General features: G+C 36.5%; 1 protein-coding gene across 1 annotated transcript in view; it reads left to right on the plus strand.

The window, feature by feature from the left end:
- The window catches only part of FRK (fyn related Src family tyrosine kinase), a 47,650-nt gene that overhangs the window by 15,104 nt on the left and 11,635 nt on the right, over positions 1–20,911 (plus strand). Inside the window, exons 2-4 of the mRNA XM_018078323.2 lie at positions 5,955–6,076; positions 12,243–12,406; positions 13,032–13,200. Of these exons, the coding sequence (XP_017933812.1) occupies positions 5,955–6,076; positions 12,243–12,406; positions 13,032–13,200 (455 nt within the window). The remainder of the gene's footprint in view (positions 1–5,954; positions 6,077–12,242; positions 12,407–13,031; positions 13,201–20,911) is intronic.

Here is a 20,911-nt window from a genome sequence, read left to right on the forward strand (position 1 = left end):
AAGATGGTATCATCCTGGATTTTTCTGAAAAAGGCTGAGTGGATGTCATCTCCTAACTTTGGAGTTCTTGAGTTTGCAGTTACAGCTTTCTATGACAGTAGATTTTGAGGCATTTAAAATGTAAACTTCATGTACTGCTGTAGCTTTTCTTTATTTGTTTTAGCTATTACACAAGCTTTTTGCATTCCAGAAGAAAGTGGGATATAGGTTGTTTCAGTATATATAACATTTTTTTTTGTCCTCACCCAAGTCTTTTGCTCTAATTACAGTCTCTTTGCTCTTCTCAGTCTAAGAAACCTCTTCTCCTCAGCCTAGTACTACAGACACAGTTAACACACTCCAGTTAATCTTCTGGAGGGCCAGCTAACCTGTTTGTTATTGACATTTGTTATTGACATTTGTTCTATAATTGAGACTTCTGGTTGAGAACCACAGGAAACTCAACAAACCCTCTCAGCTGCTGACATTTAGCAGTCTCATGAGATGTACCCTAACATGAGAACGTAAATCCCAGTTGAAAGCACTTATGAAAAATGAGACGCAAGATGCCCATAATGCCACAAAATGCTGATCCAGGGATAGGGTCATGCTGTCTAATTTAACATCTTCAGTCATTTTTGAAAATAAATTTCATGTGACTGATTTTCTGCTATTTATTCTGTTATGCCTCCAAGCTGTTTCTCAGCATTTTTTCTCCCATTTCCTCCCTCTTCATTCCTATTGTAATGATCATGACTTCTATATGTGACTGTACCTTACTGCTGACTCAGCCCTCAGGATTTTCCCTTTTAACTGAACATTCACAAAATTAAGAGTATGTCAGAGACCTCTGCTTCTAGCCTTGTCTTACCTCCAGTGTCCTGCTGCTTGCATGAGAAACTGAAATAATCCCCCCTTATCCCATTTACAACTGGTTATTAAAGCAAATTCAGTGACTTCAGATATGACATTGTGGAGTTGATTCTGATTTTACTCCTGTACATATTAAATCTAAATAATGGTAGAGGATAAAATGGGAAGCTGTGCTCTGGTGAGCCCTAGTGGAAATGGGTGAAACAGTCAGAACTTTTACATCATTTTCTCTGTTGATCTTCAGTGTAGACAACAAAAGAGCAGTGAGAGATCTGCTGAATTTCCAAGGAAGTCAAAGACTGTAGCTGTTGCTTCAGAGCTGGTGTTTAGCTTGGTCATGAGGATCTTACCCACACCCCAAAAGGGGATGCACGCAGAGTCCTTAATCATGAATTTAGAGTGTCTGTTGATGTACAACTGCAAAGAGGCTGCCCTAGGAAAGACTTGTGTCTCAAGAAGTATTTTGTCAGGCCCATGACTGGGCCCTGCTTTATCTAAGGCTCAACAAACACCTTGTTTTAGAGTCAGGATTTAGCATTTTGGGATTTAGGAGATGCCAAGCAGAGAGCTCCAGTGTAGGGAGGTGAGGGGTCTGCAAAATGATTGTCCAAGGAATGGCAAGCTGCCAAAAGATATTTCCCCAGAGAAATTTTTCATCTGGAGCATGGTGGGGAATGGTTTTTTTGGGTTTAAGTTTGAGTGTTGGATAGAGTTAATTTCAGGATAGAAAAAGAGCCTGTAGTTCCCAAATTATTGAGATCTTCTGTTAAATCTTCGGTCTCTACCTCAAATGAGTGTATTGCACTGGTTTGATCAGAAGAGGATTTTGAATTAATGAGAAGGAACAGAGGGAAGAAAACTCATTTTACATGCTCTTATTTTTGGATGAGGATATTTGTGGGTTTTGGTTTTTCCAGTGGGACAGTTGTCCTCTTATAGGCATGTTGCCGTGCACTGGAAAGAGTAGCAGTGGTATAGCATTGGAGAACTTTGCCTCCACCTCTTTCTTTGCTTTGGTGATTGGCTTTAGTAAGTCAGTATCTTTGTGGCATGTGATAGCCCTTGACCCATATTACTCTTCCTCTCTTCTACTTTCCAATGTAAAAACTTCTGCCATATCTTCCTACTATAAGAAAAAAAGTGCAAAAGTAGAAGTGACTATTTTTATTTTAGTGGATTTTTATGTAGCAAAGCTCAGGGAGACAAAAAGCAGAGGCAGTTAAATGTGGCTTTGACGTGTAGATGGAGATCAGCAGTGCATTGCACCCTGGAGGACAGAGGGCTTCTGAGCAAAGGTGGTGATGGAGCCAGGTAACACTATCAACTTCTGTTGAACTCACGACTCCATTTTAATTCAAAATGGACTGAATGCATGGGCAGGAGTGAGTGTAAGGTAACATGGTTGTTACTCTTGAGAATTGTTTTGTGCAGGGCTAAGGGCTGGACTCGATGATCCCTGTGGGTCACTTCTAACTCAACATATTCTGTGATGCTGTGATTCTATGATCTCAGTTTTTTAAAAAAATTACCCTTCTAGTATGACCCCCAGCATTCCAGCTTCCTTTGCTGGAAGAAGGTCTTAGCAGTGATGCTGTCACAGTCAGGGAACATGCCATGAGAGAGCCTGCTGTGATCCATGATGATTATCCTGTGATCAAAAACTGCTAGTGGAATTGATGGCCAATAGAGATATGATTCCTATGCTCTCAAGAACCACAACCAACCTCACTGGTATTCCAGTATTGAGCATCACCTGCAACAAGGAGTGTGTTTGATATGGACCTAGAAGGTCATGTTTTCTGTCCCCAAAATCCTTCTGTACATGGTGGCAGAGATGTGACCTGGAAGGACCCTGAAGTTTTTAATGAAGGGATTCCTGATAGCTATGAATGATGGTGAAAACAAGGGATTTTGAGGAAGCTGCTAGAAACAACCCCAAAAAGCAGATCTGGCATAGTATATTGAAAAGGGAGTTAGGGTGTTGAACGCAGTGTTGGCCAAGAAAATATGTTCCTGGATCTCACTGACAGAAGAGCACTATTGCTGTGCTAGGCAGACAGTTCCTGCTAAAAACAGAAAATTATGCCTAATTCTGAATGCACTTATTTGTGCCATGCCTGGTAATCTACTGATCCTGCGCTGACAATTGTGAGCCAGTGATCTGTCTGTGGGCTGAAGTTCAGAGTGATACAGTGTATGAATTGCTAATTCAAACCTCTCTGGGACTGTCTGGTGCCAATAGAGAGCGCTGAAATCAGATGAAGTGCTGGATACTTAACTTCTGCAATGGATAGCGCTTCATGTTTAGTTCTATTTTTCCAAATGCTGTGTTTCAAAACCTTCATCTGTCTTTGAGCTATAAAACACAAATAGATTTACTAAGGATTGGATGTTCTTTTGGTCTGACCTTCCTATCCTGTAGAGCAATAATTCATGGTGAGCAATTATCTTGATTCATTATTATTTTTTAGAGCACTTTTCCCTCTAAGATACACACTTTTGGATGAAGTAAAGCCTTTTGAAGCATAAGTTCAATTGCTAGAAATTGAAATAAGCTCTTCACACTTTAAGAAAGGAATTTAAACTTCCATTATGCTGAAAATTGTACTTAAATTCAGATGTGCTTTTGTTAAAAAAAAAAAAAAGTGAGTAACCAATTAAATTATTTGCTTTGAAGTTAAAGGGTTGTTTTTTCACAATAATTTGCTTTTGGTACTCTACTATTATTATTGTTAACTTATTTCAATGACTTTGAACTAAGAATCAGATTTTCAAGTGCTATTAAAAGTAATTTTCCCTATATTTTTCTGAAACATTTTGATCAGATCATATAAAGTCAGGCAAATGAGGTAATATACAATATGTGTCCACTTTTCACTCTCCATAATAACTGCTTCAGTTACACTTACCTTCTCAAGTACTGTTGCTCTAATTATCTCATTTGGCAAGTTAGGATCTTTTTAAACTGCTAATTTATCTGGAGTCAGAACCTACATATTATATATCCTCCATATAAACTTTAATGGTAATTTCATATTGATTTAATGAAGTTTTTCCAACCAAGTAAAAATAAGCATCTAATTTGAAAGGTTTTGAAGTCAAAGAAACAGATACTTGTGCCTAATACGATGTACTTATGTGTTGCTTTCCAAAATTATATTCTATTTCATAGACATGACTTTACATACACAGCATAATACTATTTTAATTTGCATTTCCCAAATAAACCAATAATTTCCCCTTATTGCATACACTGTATTTTTGCTCATGTTTTCAACACTGGTAATTTGAGTTACTAACAGTGTATGTTCAAATGTTGAGTCATGTAAAGACTAAATTTTGACTGTCCCTAAAATTCAACTTTGCTCATAATGGATTGGAAGGTCTTTTGGGTTTGGTACAAAATTAAATTCTTTTGAAAAGATGTTCTCTTCTTAGCCCATGAAACCCCCAAAATTAAACACCTCTTCTTATACATTCTCATGAGAATCAGTCACTTTGAACACTACTAAGTGATATCTTATAGTTCAAGGAGAAAAATATTAGGGTTGTTTTTTTTTTTTTCAGATCATATAGTTTGTTAGTTAGTTTTCAGATGTTACTCCCAGAGCAAGTATATTTAGAAATTTCAGAGATATTCTAATTCAAATCAGGGTAGACAGGTTTTCTTTGGGACTGGAATAGGGTTGAACTTGTCCTCTTATTCCTTTGACAAGAACCTCAGTCAAGGATTTGAATATTTATTGATTACTTAGTTTTCTGCAGTCTAAATAATGAATTAATTAAATTAATTGGTTAAATTAATGAACACAGTTGACTAATTAAAATTACCACTAACAAATTCCAGCTTTCTAATGAGATGACTTTCCTGCCAAATATGTCCAAATCATCTTAAAGTCAGAGGACAGGAACAAGGTCGGGAATATCTGCCTTTCATTTTCTTTTATTAACAAAGCACATTCAGTGTGGGTTAGTGCCGTCTGTATTTCCCTCTTCTTATTTCCTCTTTATTAATACAAAACCATTTATCAGTTCTTGTGCTTGCTCAGCCAAGGTGTCACCTAATGTTCTCATTTATTTCCACCATTCCTCTTGATGATTACAAGCCTTACAGGTACTAAAGTAGTCTGTTGATGACTCCTTCAGTACTTTTCACAGTAATTGACAAAGCAAGTAGTTAACTGAATAGGCAACTTACTTGTGGTGTGATACACTGATTTATATTTAAAGTTTGCGTAATAGGTTTGGCTATGATACCTATTTATCACCATTCACTTCAAATAAGGGGTGGAGCTAATCTTGGAAAAAGCTTTGGAAGGAAGCTGAATGACTTCTCAGTTGAAAATGCTGACTCATCTCTGTCTTATTTACATTTAATTTAAACTCAGTGCAAAACAGCAAAAGAGCTGCCTTCAGAGGAGGAAACTAAACCTATTGCTTGAACAAGCCTTTGTGAACTACAGGTTTTAGTGAGAGAGGAAAAACATGTTTTATAAGGCATACATAGGAGGAGATTTTCACAAAACATGGATGTTGAGATGTTTGCAGTGACGTGAGGGGCATATTGGTTTTGTTTGTCAAACAGCAGTAGAGCTGAAAAATTACCAGTAACTTATTTGTAGCAGTGGAATAGGAAAGTCTGCAGGGTGATTTACACCTTGGAACCTGAGAGCCCTTTTGCAGTTTCAGAGATCTTTTGGCTTTTAAGATGTCGGAATGTTAGCACATACCTGCACCTCTACATAGTTCAAGTGGCATCAATGGACTTGGTATCAATTTCTGCTACTGTAGCCTTGGCAAAATTTCTTGGTGATTTTTTTTCTGGGACAAAACCAGTTTGTTACTTCTGAATACTTTTCCCCTTGAAATCAGTAAGACCTTCTATTACCAGTAAAATCCAGATTTCACTCAAATGTGTAAGCAATATTTTCCAGCAATAATTTGTATTATAGTTCTGACTGTTTCCCCCCCTCCCCCCCTTGATATTTATTTGGCAGAGCACAGATTATCTCATAGTAAATGTACAGCATGTTTATAAAAGCTAAACTGTCTTCCTGGTATGTTTCACTGAATGGTAAAATTAATCGTTTTTATTTGTTCAGATGGTTCTTTGGCCCAATCAAACGAGCAGATGCTGAGAGACAACTGTCATACCCTGGAAACCAGGCAGGAGCCTTCCTAATCCGAGAAAGTGAAAGTCTAAAAGGGGAATACTCACTCTCAGGTATATCCTAGCTTTTCATCTAAAGCAATGTTTTAAAAATTTCTTGGGTGATCTGGGCGTTTTCATTTTTGAGAACCATAAACTGTGGGCATGAAAATGAAATTAAGTTTGTAACAATATTTATTTCCTGGGAGATATTTAAAGAAAACTTGGTAAGAGTCGTTTGAGTTTATATTTTATAGACTTTGTTTATCAATATGCTCAGAACAGAAATTAACTTTTTTATGCTTAGTACTTCCAGTGTTCCAGCTGCCTTAAAACGATAGTATTTTCACAATCAAAGCACAAAAATATACATTGCAGTTGTACCCTACTGTTCTGATTAGCACACAAAATAAAAATAAAAGCATGTTGGCAGATATCTGCAGTTTAAGAAAAAGAGATTTCTCCTATAGCTCACACTTAGGTTCATATTTATTTGTCTTCAGGGGTAAAATCATAGATCTTCAAAGCTGTACTTTAGAATCAGTCATGTTTCATTGAAAAATGTGTTGTAAATATCAGTAAAAAATTAGATTGACGATGATGATGCATTTTGAAATTTATTTAAGTCCTTTATTTGAATCTGAGAGATTGTCTAATAAGGACACTTACTTGTTAATAATTTTACTCACTCGCATATAAGTACATAATTTTTTTTCATGCTGTAGATATTTACCATTTTAAGTAGTAAATGTGGTTGTTCATTAGTTGTTTTCTGTGAACATTTTCCATCAAACTTGGCATACAACTATGAGTCCAAGAGCATAGTGTTGTCCCTGAGACAATGAGGATCTACATCCAAGCTACCTAATGTGCTCTACCTATATTAATTTCAGACACCAGCAAAGACTCTTGATGTTTGTGAATAAACCATAAGTAGTCACATGCAGAATTATGTCAGTAAAATGAAAGGCACCCTGTGCATAAACATACTATTTCATAATGACTCCTCTTTTACCTGGATACTTGTGTCATTCAAATGTTCTGAACATTACACAGAAACACAGCTTAATGAACTTTTGACACATTCTTGCTTTCTCTTTCCCACTTATAAGGAAAGGGGATATACCTGCAATGTCTTGTGGTAATGGAAGGGTTGCTTTTTGTTGCCAAGACAAAGAAATGTGAAGTGAAAGACAGGGAGTTTTATGAAATAAATGTGATATTTACAGTTCTGGGAGAGTTCACTCCATAGTTTTCAGTTTACCCTCAAGGAAGTTGGTTCTTGACATAAAGTGCTGAAAGGAAAACTACCATCAGTGAGGAATCAGACTGCTCCTCAGCTGTGACAGAACTGACCCCTGTGCATGTACACTTTCATCCAAGGACTGTATTATAGCCAAAGACCTTGCAAAATGCTTTCTCTTCGTGTGCCAACTTATTGATGTGTTACATGGTTTCAGTTTCCTTCAAGTTTTCTTCATCAGTGAACTGATTTCATCCAAGGGCTGGGCTAGACCAACAACAGTGTGGTGTTATGCAGGGAAGGACAAATAGGCCCGTATTATCTTTTTAATGCTGGCATTTGAATATATGACACCTTACTAAAAATCAATGAAAAATCTTCTGTTATGCATCTAGGAGTGGAAATGCAATTTCTTTTTATTATTCTCCAACTACAGGCGTCTAGGAAAGGTTCAAAATCTTAATTATTTATCCTGCATCCTAACCACTTCTCTAACAGGAAGGCAGCAGTACTTTAGTTAAACTATGAGATACTCCAGAGAAAAATCCAAGACAATGAAAATAAATATTAGGCCAGCATTTTTGGTACGATGAGATTATCTTTTGATGCTGCTGTTTAGTTTTTTCCACAGAAATTTTGGATAGAAAGTTTATTCTATCTGATTTAGTATATTTGATTAAATTATAAAAGCCTGTGGTAGTAATTTTTCTGGTTTCTGTATCAGTTTATTCAGGAACAGGAGATTTGATGATGACTGATAGCAGCAAGATATGAAACCATCAGTGTGGATTTCTTTCTTACATTCTAAAGCAAATGATGAAGAGGTTTGTGTTGTGGAGAGTATTAATTGGAAAGAAGGTTGTTTAGTTCACCAGGTGCTATGGAGAAGACAGTTTTCCTTCATCTCTCCTCTTTGTGCCATCAGAAGGAATTATGAGACACTGAAGTTGAAGCAGAAGGACAGGTTCTATCTCCATGGTAGCTGATACACTGACAGGGGAGAAGTCAAAACCTGGTATTTTGGAATATGCCCTAATTTCCATTTCCAGTTTTTTCAGTGCAGAAAGAGTAGACTCCCAAAGTCCCATCCTCTGTAGGTCTGGTTGGTTTGCTGTTTTGGTTTCATTTCAGAGTAGATTATAATGGCTAGAAGAGTGATAACCTGGCTTTCAGAATTAAGGTCTTTAAGAAAATGTTTTAATTCTCTATCCAGCCTAATATTTAGGTGCAATAAAGGTAAAAAAAATAAGAGTAATTGAAAGGGAAGAGAGATTTTTACTCAAGAACCCATAAACTGACTTTATGACTTTCATGCTTGATTTCATACTCATATGGGCAATGTTTAAAAGACTTGATGTTAATTAGGGAAACAAATGATCTCCTTAGGAAAAAAAACCAAACCAACCCTACCTTTCATGAAAATGGTACTTTTCACTCTAACTTGGGAAAACTCTGAATTTTTAAGATTTAGATAATAAGTAACTATTTAAATTAAAAATAAAAAGTCACATTCAGAAAGGCTTTTCTCATCTCTGAATGGTTAAATGGAAAGCTCATCAAACCAGATAGGCCACTGAGATGTGTTGCTATAAATTAAAGTGTTTGACATTTTAAAAATAGGTTTTCCCATTTTAAAAATGCACATGTTGTCAACAGATTTTTATGTTGATGACTCCAGCATCTGGTGTGAAATGTATTAAATTTTAAACACGTTGGTGGCATCTTAGACATTGCCTCTTTTTAATTAAAAGCCATAATTTAGATGTGCTCAGCTTAATTGAGTGTCATTGCCAATGATAGCAGGAAGCTCTTTACTTAGCCCGTCACTGAATAATGGTATCTAAAAGACTTATTGTATTAAATAACAATGTAAATGGTTTGTGTTTTCTTCAAATTTTTTTTCCATGCTCCTAAAAAATATTGTGTGGTTTCCTTTAAGCCAGACTGGGTTTCAGCATAAGAAAAAATAGGTAATTGTTTAAAGAAGCAGACTCATAGGACTGGTAAAATCATGGCCACAGTAAGAGAATGATATTGGATCTGCCTCTGCACTTGGTCTGTGCTGATGAGGGTGATCTCAGGGGTCAGTCTCCTCCCACATCCACCTGGGGCATGGAGACTGAGCAAAACTCATGCTGGCAGTGCTGCATGGCCAGTGCTGGGGGAGCACTGCTGACAGGAGTGATGTGGGGACACAGCGTTGCTGGCGGTAGTGGTGCCTTAGTGTCTCCACGATTCATTTGGTGAAGATGTTGACTCTGTGGATGCCACCATATGTTTTTCTGCCCTGAAAAAGAGTAGTAGGTTATTTTATTCTCTTTCTTCAGGTGGCAAAATCTACTTCTGCTTAGTCCAATCATATGCAGATGGATTGCAGGGAGAGGAGAATCCTTCTGTTAAACTGAAACCATGTAGAAATCTAATGGGGAACTGTGATTCTTCTGGAAAGGGCAGGTTGAATTAAAAAACAGTCTTCAAACCCAGCTACTGTCAAGCTGTGTGAAGCTGAAGTCGTAATCCTATCCTGATAAGCAGTCTGATATGGATGTAGGGGTGACTGGAAGGGGTTATGGCTAGCTGTTCCCTGGGTGACATGTGCTCTGTATCATCTCGGCAGAGGAGCCACACCATGTCACAGAACTGCAAGTGTGTGGTGCAGGAGTTGTACAGCCAGACTCAGCCCTGGGATACAAGTAAACCTGTCAATACTGCACTAATCTCAGCTACTTATCACAAGAAGAGGTGGTATCAGTGCAGAAATTTTCTCCAGCTTCTCCACACACATCACCACCTGACCTAGATGCTGTCAATTATAAGGCTTCATAGAAGTCTCATTTAAGAAATTAGAGCACATCCTTCAAAACAGCTCTTGCATTATTAATGTTAGGTGCTTCACAAGTAATAGTTATAATACTTCTAATAAACAAAGCAGGTAGTCAAACTGCTATTACTTGTGATGTACAACTGAGACTGAATTAACAGTCATCCTGTTGTCCTTTTACTCAATGCATCCTAAAGACTTATTAGTTTTTCCAGATCAGTTTTCCTGTGAACTTGGGAAAAGTCAGCAAATTTTCAGTCTTTTATTACTTAATTACTCTTTACTTCATTTTGCTTCAGCCCAATTTCCAAATGATACATCACAAAAATATGCGTGTATTTTATAATTATAAATACTACTTATGGGTGTTAATTTAAAAGGAAGTGGCATTTGAAAAGTGTGATGTATTTATCTTTATCATCTGGATTTTATTTACAAATATTCTTATTCCCGGTCCTCATGACTGGAAATTCTCAGGTCCCTAAAAATGCTGCCTGGGGCGGAGTATTTTGAACAGCTGCTCTCTGCCCTCTGGTGGTCTGGGATGACAATCGCACAGTACAATGCAAAACATATTTGATTATCTACGATAGTTCTTAAGGAAGAAGAGATTTTCCTTTATAACTTGATCACTTAAATAGTGAGAGAAATTATTCTTTATATGAACTTTGTTAATTGCACGCAACCAATAATTTTCTACATACAATATGCAACTTAACGTTCTTCTATTATAACCAAACTGTTTGCCAAAATCCATACAGTGTTACAGTATAAGGAATATATCAACTATAGTAAATCCAGAGGAGAGCAATAGCAATTTTTTCATTTAGCTATTGCTTCTTGGTTTTTCCAAAATGTGGTGCTTCATATTTAGTTCTGCTCCAGTGTTTCTCCTTCTGGCTAATCCTCAGACTCATTAAATGATCCCATTCTCCTGTTTGGCTTAATTCACGATCTCACTGGCCCCAAGCCTAACTGGGCGGGCTGCATCCCTTCACCTTGAACCCACACCCACAGCTCTAACAGACAGCAAAAATATCTGTCCACACTTTCAAATCCTGGTCTATCACTTAATCTTACAGCTTGGTAGCATTCAACGAGCTCTGAAATTCCTAGGATCAGTAAATCTCTGTTTAAGACACAGCAAATTTGTCCTACTATTTAAACATCTTCCTTCCTAAGGTATGCTTTATATGATCAGGATTCCTCATTACCAGCGGGGCTTATTGTGGAACACTGTTAATGTTAGAGCTAACAACTGTGGCATTGTTAGGAGCTAAATCAGTTACCCTTCTGTATGCAATGTAAACTCTCAATTGCCCATTGAAAATGGACAGTGATGTCTAACTAATGGTGTGTCTTGCTAAAAGACACCCATGTAAGTAAATAAATACCTTTTCAACTCTTCTGAACTGCCCTCTGTGGTGATTTTGAGCCAAAAAAGATTTTTGAGCATTCACTCTACATATACCTTTATTTATTTTTTTTGGTAAATTTTATACATGTACTACTGTACTGATAGATTGTGTATGTTATAGAACATACACAAAAAATTTAAAAAGGATGAGACAAAGATTAAATAAACTACTTAAAAAATTTTATTTTATTTTATTTATTAATGGTACAAATGGTACAAAAACCAGAGCATTATTCACCTGATTTTTATGTATTCCAAACACACATGAAACTCAAAAAAACCCTGGGAAGATGTGAGTGCTTTTCAGGGAATTATGGCCATGTGAAGAGTATATCTGTTTCCTTTAAAATGCCTACCAGCCCAGCAGCTGCTATTTGAAATGTTGACATTGATAAAAGAAGTATTAAAAACTGATTAAATGATTACTGTGAATAAGATGCTTCTAGTTTTGGTATCTTCAGAGATGGTAAACATGAGCTGCCTCACATAAGATGTATTTATGTACTTCTACTTCTGTTATTATGGTGCAAGCAAGAATCTCCAAACCTGAATGGCTGAAGATTGATAGACTCAGTATTAAGATATCTAAACAGTGGGCTTTGGCTTGAAAGAAGCTTTTTATAGTTTTCCTATTCAAAACAAAAAAATTTATTTTAAAGTCCTCATAAATATATTTAGGAACCTTATGAAGGCTTGGTCATAAATTATGATGTACCATTGCAATAATTCCTAGAAATTTAATATATTTAAATATTTTTAGTTTTTGATGGTGCATCTGTGAAGCACTACAGGATCAGAAAGCTGGATGAAGGAGGCTTTTTTCTAAGCAGAAGGAAAACTTTCAAAACTCTGAATGACTTGGTTGACTATTATAGCAAGAACAGTGATGGCCTCTGTGTGATGCTCGGAAAGCCATGCCTAAAGGTAAGAGTAGATGCTATGCTGTGTAAAATATTTATTGTAAGCTCACTCAAGTATCTGTCAGGAAATGTTGACTCCATATCTGCTTCTACCATTCCAAAATGTTGATGATCTGCTTGTTTTCCGTAAGTTCTGGATACTGTAACTGTTTCATTCTTGAGGCTGACAAGTTAATAATAGAATACCCCACCATTTTTAACAAATCATCGAGTGTCTGGGGGAGAAAACATGCCAAAACAGGATTTATGAATGCCTTTATATATATATGGAGATGAAATCTCCAACTCCATAACTCTAGCTGTCCATAAGTAATTACTGAGACAAAACCACAAGATTCAGGCAAGCAATAAGTCACTGTTCAAAAAACTTGCTTAGAGGAATGAGTTCTAATTTTTACTTTTAAGGAAAGTATATTTTCTTTATCTTATTTCTTATTTCTAAAAAAAGTACCCAGTATATGGGTTGTATTTTATGTTCTCGGCTCATTTTATTATGCATGTGTACTCTAAGGAAGCATTATTTATATTCTGTTTCAACTTTACATGATATAGTTAAAAATGATTTGTATAAGCTGTTGAAAAAAATATTAAAAGCCTCAATTATTGTATTATTTATTTTCTTTTACCAGGTTCAAATTCCTGCTACTTTTGATTTGTCATATAAAACTGTTGATCAGTGGGAGATAGACCGACAATCTCTGAAGTTGGTGAAAAAATTAGGATCGGGTCAGTTTGGTGAGGTATGGGAAGGACGGTGGAATAATACCACCCCCGTGGCAATCAAAACATTAAAACCAGGTATGTGAATTACTCTTAAATGCTAATAATGTGAAATGTTAGCAAGGGTGCTCCTTTACTTTTTAAATGCTGCTGAAAAGAGAGCCTAATCATATATGCAATCATTCTTAAAATCCACACACTTAAACATGAAGATTAGTAATACTGAAAGTCTAGGTATTCTTTGGTATTTTGAATTACAATTTTATACAGTTTTTGGTTTCTAGATGATTACATAAAAAGGCAACCCCAGCAAGGGTTGTACGTCTTCTTGTACGATGTTGCTTGTATGGGGCTGAATAACTACATTTTATCTAGAGGTGAAATAATTGATTGACTACAGGTTTGTAACCTAGAGAATTTTTCTAGCGATTAGATGCTATATTATAATTATTTCTTAGGTAATACAGAATATGTACTATGATAAGTGTGTACTTAAGAAGTGCTTTAATCTTAGTATTGATTGAATAAAATTTTTCAAAGTTTTTGATACAAAACATTAATACCCCATATTTGCATGTAGTGTAAGATTGTGACTAATACAGCTTTTAGCATTTTTCTTAATTATGTTTCATTAACTTCAAGTAATTTGTGCATTTTAAATTGACAACATAAAATATCTGCCAGCAGATGGCAAGAACCACATAGATAAGAAAGTAGCCTGGATGATATACGTGTTTTTTAAAAGGAGATAACACGAGTTGTGGTTAATTGAAAAAGCTTGTGTTGGGCACTAATGAACATGGTTCAGGAAGCAGAACAGATTCAGATCTTTGATTCAGAATAATAGCAATATACTTGATCCCTGCTTCAATGGTCTCCTGAACAGGGAGGAATTTAAGCATGTGTTTTAATGCTCTCTTGTATCAGGATATTGTTTGTGTTTCGAGACTTGCAAATTGAAAGAAAATAAGCATTTTTTTTTTCTCTGCTTAACTGGAAATATAAAAACTGCTCAGACTAAAGACCATCTATAATTTATATGAAAGACAGTACTTTTTTCAGTGAACAGGTGCTTCTTCCTAGTGACCCAGTAAACACAGAAACTATCTTGAAATCTCTTTCTCACTGGAATAAACATAAGACTCACTGCAAACTCGTTATTACATACAGACTAGCACAGTATAGTGGAAGAAACTCCTTCAACTGTGATTCTTTTTGAAGTATCATAGTTCATCTGGGAAAAGGGGCTCAATTAATCAATACTTTTTCTATCTCTGTTTTTTTCACTCTAGTCTGACTCCTGTTCAGGTCAACAGTAGTAGTCTCATTGATTTCATGGTGGGTTATATTGAGTTAGGGCAGACACAAGCCCCACCTGGATGTCGTACTTGGATAGCAGAGAGTTTGTGATCTAATAATGTGATAAGGAAGTTGTACATTGCACAGTGTTGCTCAGAATGAAGACTTTGATTCTCAAAGCCATCTTGATAAATTATATAGTTAATATTGAATTTCTTATCACTGTACTTTGTGAACTATCTCGTTCTACCAAGACAATTCGAACAGTGTGAAATGTAAGCATTTAACCTTGTAGTGCACTTCTCTAGGGAATTATTCTCTTCCAATACAGTGTTTTTCAGCATTTGGAGTGCCTTACTGTAATCAGTTAGCACATTGGTTTTCCACAGCTTGTTCTCATTGTTACTCATGAGAAATAACACTTCACTAATTAAAGAAAAGTCCCAATACCCTCACCTTAATCTGAGTAATAAGTGCTTATCTTGGTAGTAATAAAATTTCAGCAAAGGGCAGGTCTGGTAATTTCATTCACCATAATGTAAAGAAGATAAATTAATGGAAAACATATTAGTGCATGAGTAATCAAGAAATACATTGTGTTATATGTTGACGTTTGAAGATTCCAATAATCACATAGGCATTATTTCAGGCTTCAAGTGTTTTTGAAGTGTTTTTGATCCTCTGTTGTTGCTTGGTTCAAAGATCTAAATCGACTGTCTTTCTGCTGGGACAGGAGGGGGCATGTTTTAAACTAAAGGCTTTTCACTAAGCTGTTTTGCAGTGTAGACCCTCTGGAAAAGGAATTCATCAGAACAACAGAGGAGTGTGTTAAACTCAAAGTGATAGGGATCTGAGACGGAGTGGGTTTTGTTAAAAAGGCTTTAGCACCAGAGGAATTGTAACATGGAACAATGCTCTCATTACTAAGCAGGAACAGGTTGATCAAGTAGGGTAATCACATATTGAACAGTATAGAAGAGCTTAATGCAATCAGTATGTCATAGATTTATAGGCCTGAAGGGCAGAAAGGATTTCTGTTACTTTGAGTTTTTCTGTTGAGCATTGTTTTGGAGTGTACATCTGTTTTAGATTATATATAGTCTGAATACTTTGCTGTTATAAGCCATTGCACATCATTCCTCTGCTGAGATTAGTATTTATATTTAATCAAAACATAGCTAGTTCTTGACTAGATAATAATTAGAAATGTTCTCTCCCAAGATGAAGGCACTGTAAGAATGTGGGCCTAATTTCGCATCTGAATTTACTTGATGTCTTCTCTCTAAGGCTTGTTATGTCTTCTTGTAACAAAATAAAAGCCTCTTTGTAGGCATTAGTTTTTCTTTCCATTTTGCAGGTATGTACAGAATGAGTTACACCAATTTTAATTGTCTTTAGAAAGGCTAAATATAATTTCTTGTTATATAATATTCTCCTCATTTCTCAAACACTTTTTTCTGCACTTAAACTACTTTCTAGCCCTTGCTGCTAAAAGGCTTAAAACTAAGAAGGCCAATGGCATCCTGCCCTGTATGAGAAATGGTGTGGCCAGCAGGAGTAGGAAAGTGATTGCACTGCTGTACTCAGCACTGGTGAGGCCACACCTTGAATCCTGTGTTCAGTTCTGGGCCCCTCACTACGAGAGAGACATTGAGGTACTGGAGCATGTCCAGAGAAGGTCAATGAAGCTGGTGAAGGGTCTAGAGAGTAAGTCATATGAGGAGCTGCTGAGGGAGCTGGGGTTGTTTAGCCTGGAGAAGAGGAGGCTCAGGGGAGACCTTATTGCTCTCTACAGCTGCCTGAAAGGAGGTTGTAGTGAGGTGGGAGTCTCTTCTCCCAGGTAACAAGTGACAGGACAATTGTGCCAGGGGAGGTTTAGATTGGATATTGGGAAATTTTTTTTTTATGGAAAGGATTGTCAAGCACTGGGACAAGCTGTCTGGGGAACTGATGGACTCACCATGCCTGGAAGTGTTCGAAAGATGTGTGGATGTGGCACTTGAGGTCAAGGTTTAGTTATAAACATCACAGTGCTGCATTAATGGTTGGACTTGATGATCTTAGAGATCTTTTCCAACCTTAATGATTCTATGATTCTGTGACTCTGTGACCTTCCAACCTGTAGGAAAAACTAATCTCCCAGAATTCTGGTGAGATGGCAGTGATGGGTTTTTCCCAAAACCAACTCTCTTGTGACGCAAATGTGTGATTCCTGATTTGAGAGTAATTAGGGTATTCAGAAATCTGTTTCTTTTCCAATTTGGAACAAGACCCAATTTTTCAAATGTTGCACACAAATCGGAAATTTCACAACTGCTTCAGAAATATTGATGTGCAGCATACTAACTACATTTTTCCTGTTTTTAGGCATCTAACATCTTAGATGTATCAGCTTTTTTAATAATTAGCAGGAAGAAATAAACACATATCAGATAAATCATATTATAGATTAAAAATGCACATTACAAAGAGAAATAAATAGCATAAAATAAAAGCACATTTCTTTCCATTGATTGTAAAATCTGGATGTCAGGAAGCCGAAAATCTCAAAACATTTTCCCCCTACCCATCTCTTCTTCCCTGGCTTAACTTCACTTCCAAATTCTCTACCTCTTCTCTTGCAGTGGTGCAGGGAGACGGGGAATGGAGGTATTGGTCAGTATATCACACACTGTCTCTGCCGCTCCTTCCTCCTCAGAGGAAGGGCTCCTCACACTCTTCCCCCGCTCCAACATGGGGGCCCTCCCACAGCAGAGAGTTCTCTGCAACCTTCTCCAACTTGAGTCCTACCCATGGACCACAGTTCTTCTCAAACTGCTCCAGCATGAATCCCTTCCACAGGGTACAGTCCTTCAGGAACAGATTGCTCCAGTGAGGGTCACATATTCCCACTCCTCTCTCCTCTGGCTGTTGCTAGTGTTGCACAAGTTTTCTTTTCTCCCTTCTTAAGTCTGTTATCTCAGAGACACTACCACCATAGCTGATGAGTTCGGCCTTGACCAGCAGTGGGTCTATCTAGAAGCCAATTGGAATTAGATCTATCAACATGAGGGAAGTTTCTGGCAGCTTCTCACAGAAGCCACCACTGTAGCCCCCCAGTACCAAACCTTGCCACATAAATCCAATATATTCTACACCTCAGCTCTGTGTATTTAAGAATTAATATTTAAGGATGTAATATTTAAGAATTATCATTCAAGTCCACATTCATCACACACACTTCACAAGCTTCACTCACATCAAGAAAAAGAGTTCTCCACATCAAAATACCATAATCATAACACCAAAGAAAAGTGAACAGGTTACACGCAATCCACCCTTTGTCCCTTCAGCACAATTACAACAACTGAAATTCACCATGATCATTCCACCCTTTGCTGTCAAATATTGTTTAGTCCATGTCTTTCCTGTTACCTCTCCTTATCTATGTTACAATCTGTTGGTCACTGTGACTATAAACAAAAAGCAGGAGTAATATGATGCCTTCATTCAGATAATTCTCCTATTTGTTCACTGGTGTTTGACTCTGCTTTGGAAACATCTGTGGCATTTTACCGGGCAAAACAATAGTGATGGATATGTGAATGAAAAAACAAAACAAAAGAACATCTTTGCTTTAAGAAACATCTCTGACTTTTTGAGTTATCAAAGTTATCAAAGAGGTGTAGGGATCAATAGATAGGAAAATAGTCTAGAAGCCAGCAGTTGCTATTTCTGTTCTTGGCTCTGCATAACACTGTCCTGATGCAGATCCCTGAACATGTCATATCACATTTCTGTTTTTATTTTCTCACTGAGACATTGTTTTTTCTATTTAAGTGGAAGTCATTGCAGCAGGGATTTGCACTTCATCCTATGCTGACTGTGATGGATATCCTAGAACCCTTTGTCTGGGCTAGCTTGCTTCTCCAACTATCAGCATGTGAAGCAGACATCTATCATCACCAATTAATTGTATCTGATAAAGTTCCTTATGCCTGTTCAAGTTGACAGATACATTTGTCATTATCATCTTGTAAAGCTTCTCCCAAGCTTCTCTACATGAAAGCTGCCCAAGCGTGATTTTTATTTTTCAGGAGGCTTTTCCCAAATAGTGCCTGGGTTAGTACCATCAGCAGAGTTTTTGATAATATTTTCAGTTCTTAACTATGTAATCTCTTTAGTGCATATGCAATCTAAAAATCTTTGCACTCAGGAAAGTCCCTCAAGTTCCCAGGAAAAAAAGAGATTCTTTTATTCCATTTAATTCACTATATGACCTTACTCTAACCTGTAAGTTTACTTCTGTATAGTGACAAAGCTGCTTGAGAAATGTCAGATACCTATATCACTCACCTGTGAATAGGATTTTTTAGTCTCTTGTGTTGCCAAATTTTTGTTTTTTTTAATGTTATTTCTTTATTACTCATAAATTTCTTCAGAAGATCACAGTTGTATGCTTAATGTAGTCTCCGCATAAGTTCATTTTGTGTAAACTAATTCAAAAGACTAGGGTCCCCTGAAGTACAAGGTTACTTTGAAGTAATTTGGGAAGATTTATTGAAAGTTGCAAACAAAGTGTCTCGTGAGAGGCTTATCGAATATGTAAGGGCCACTTATATTTAGGCCAATGGAATCTGGAAAATAACTGACTTCCTCTCTATCTCCTTTCCAAATTATCAGGGTTTATCTTATAATGTGAAGCTTCTTCAAATCTAGAACAAAATATTTTCAAGAAGAAGGTAATCAGAACTGATATACCTGTTTTAAGTAGGCTTAAATTAGAGGTGATTCCTGTCAAAATAGCACATCATCATAGGACATATCAAAGAAATAGATTCCAACATTTTGGTCTTAAGAATGACTTTGACATTTAAAAAAACATGTTTCATTCAAAAAACAAATTATCAAAACTGTACTTTCTCCAGGTACTTATAAACCTACTCCCAAACTGGTGTCTTGCACAAAAGAAGCCTTCAGTTGTTTCAGTAAAGGCTTCTGTAAACTAATTATTTTATGATCAAGTGGTTTCTACTCACAGTAACCTGCTGTTCATACTGTGTTAACTACTTACAGCTGAAAATGTATGCTTCATTAAAAACACACATATTTAAGTACAAACTAAAAAAAACCCCTCAGTTATTTGAAACTCTGTGTGGCATGTATTTCCTTCCTCAAAGGGATGTATTGTAACTTCTTTACCACTATTGTGACAGGCTTTATCCAAATCATTTGAAACACACATGTTTGCTTTCTTTTAGAGGCAGTTTTTACTTTGCTTATCCAGCTGCTAAAACCTAATCTTAGGCAAAACACTCATAAAGACACTTCTAAATTTTTTTCTGTTGGCATCGAATCCTTGTATGAACTACAATATAAGATCTACAGGGCTCTGGGGGATTTGAGGGACTGTCTGCTGCTTGTACTATTTAATGATATAAACTAACTAAAACAGAAAGTTACATATGCTCTTTAAAATATGTATGACATACTTATTGATCTTTGTCACTAGTTTGTTATCTATTATTATTTTCTTTTACAATGTAAAGGAAGATTTGCAGCTATTCAACTAATAGAATACTTCTCTCCTGATCAAGTTATTGAAAGTTGTTATATGTGAAAAGCATGTTGCTTGGTTTCAGCTTGTTAGAAGAAGTTTATATCATGATTAAACTGACAAATTCCTTGTAGTCAAACTTTGATGATGGGAACAAATCAGGTTGTCATATTCTATGGTGTGAAGAAATCCTGTATGATGATCCATAGAGGCTCCATGATTTGGGAGACCCTAAGTGAGCAAATACTTTATCCTTTTTAAGATCAACTTGTCAAATTTTGGCACTGATGCTAAATCATTAGTCATGCTTATGCATTTGCTTTTGGAGGGAGAATGCTTCACACCATGCAGCTTCTCTGTAGATTTTAGGTTGATTTCTATGACAATGCATATATCTTGAAAAGGGTAAGCTAGTGGGGCACAGTTTTAAATCAGTATCAAAGTGAGTCTAAACCCTATAAAGACAAGCCTAGATATTTTTTTTTTAAAATCTAGAGTTGGTGGAAAGTTCAAAAAAATCTGTAAAGATTGTGCTACTCTATACAGGAAAAAGACATAGAGAAGCATAACAGATAGTTGGGATTTTCTCTCTGACTGTCATAATTTCTGCTTTATCCAGACCGAGTAAGATCATTTACTTTTCATGCAGGCCTCGACTTTCCTCTGACAGTGTCAAAAGGAAATTAGTATAGCCTGTACCTGTTAAGGATATATATTATTGGCTGCTCTCCATTTATTGATGGCAATGAAATCCATTAAGTTTCACTATCCCTCCTAATGACATCCTATTGAGTATTGCCAAATTGGACCCTATGGGATTGCCAAGGGAAGTATGAGGACATGGAGGAGAGGAGCACTTGTCCCTTGAAGTAATCTTTGCTCTCCCAACTTGCAATGTCAAGTGACTCTTTTTTCATAGAGTGTATATCAGAAGCATTTCTGAGTTATTCCTCT

The sequence above is a fragment of the Manacus vitellinus genome, unplaced genomic scaffold (genome assembly GCF_001715985.3).
Source record: "Manacus vitellinus isolate BGI_N305 unplaced genomic scaffold, ASM171598v3 scaffold_4_pilon, whole genome shotgun sequence".
In the NCBI taxonomy this organism is placed as follows: domain Eukaryota; kingdom Metazoa; phylum Chordata; class Aves; order Passeriformes; family Pipridae; genus Manacus; species Manacus vitellinus.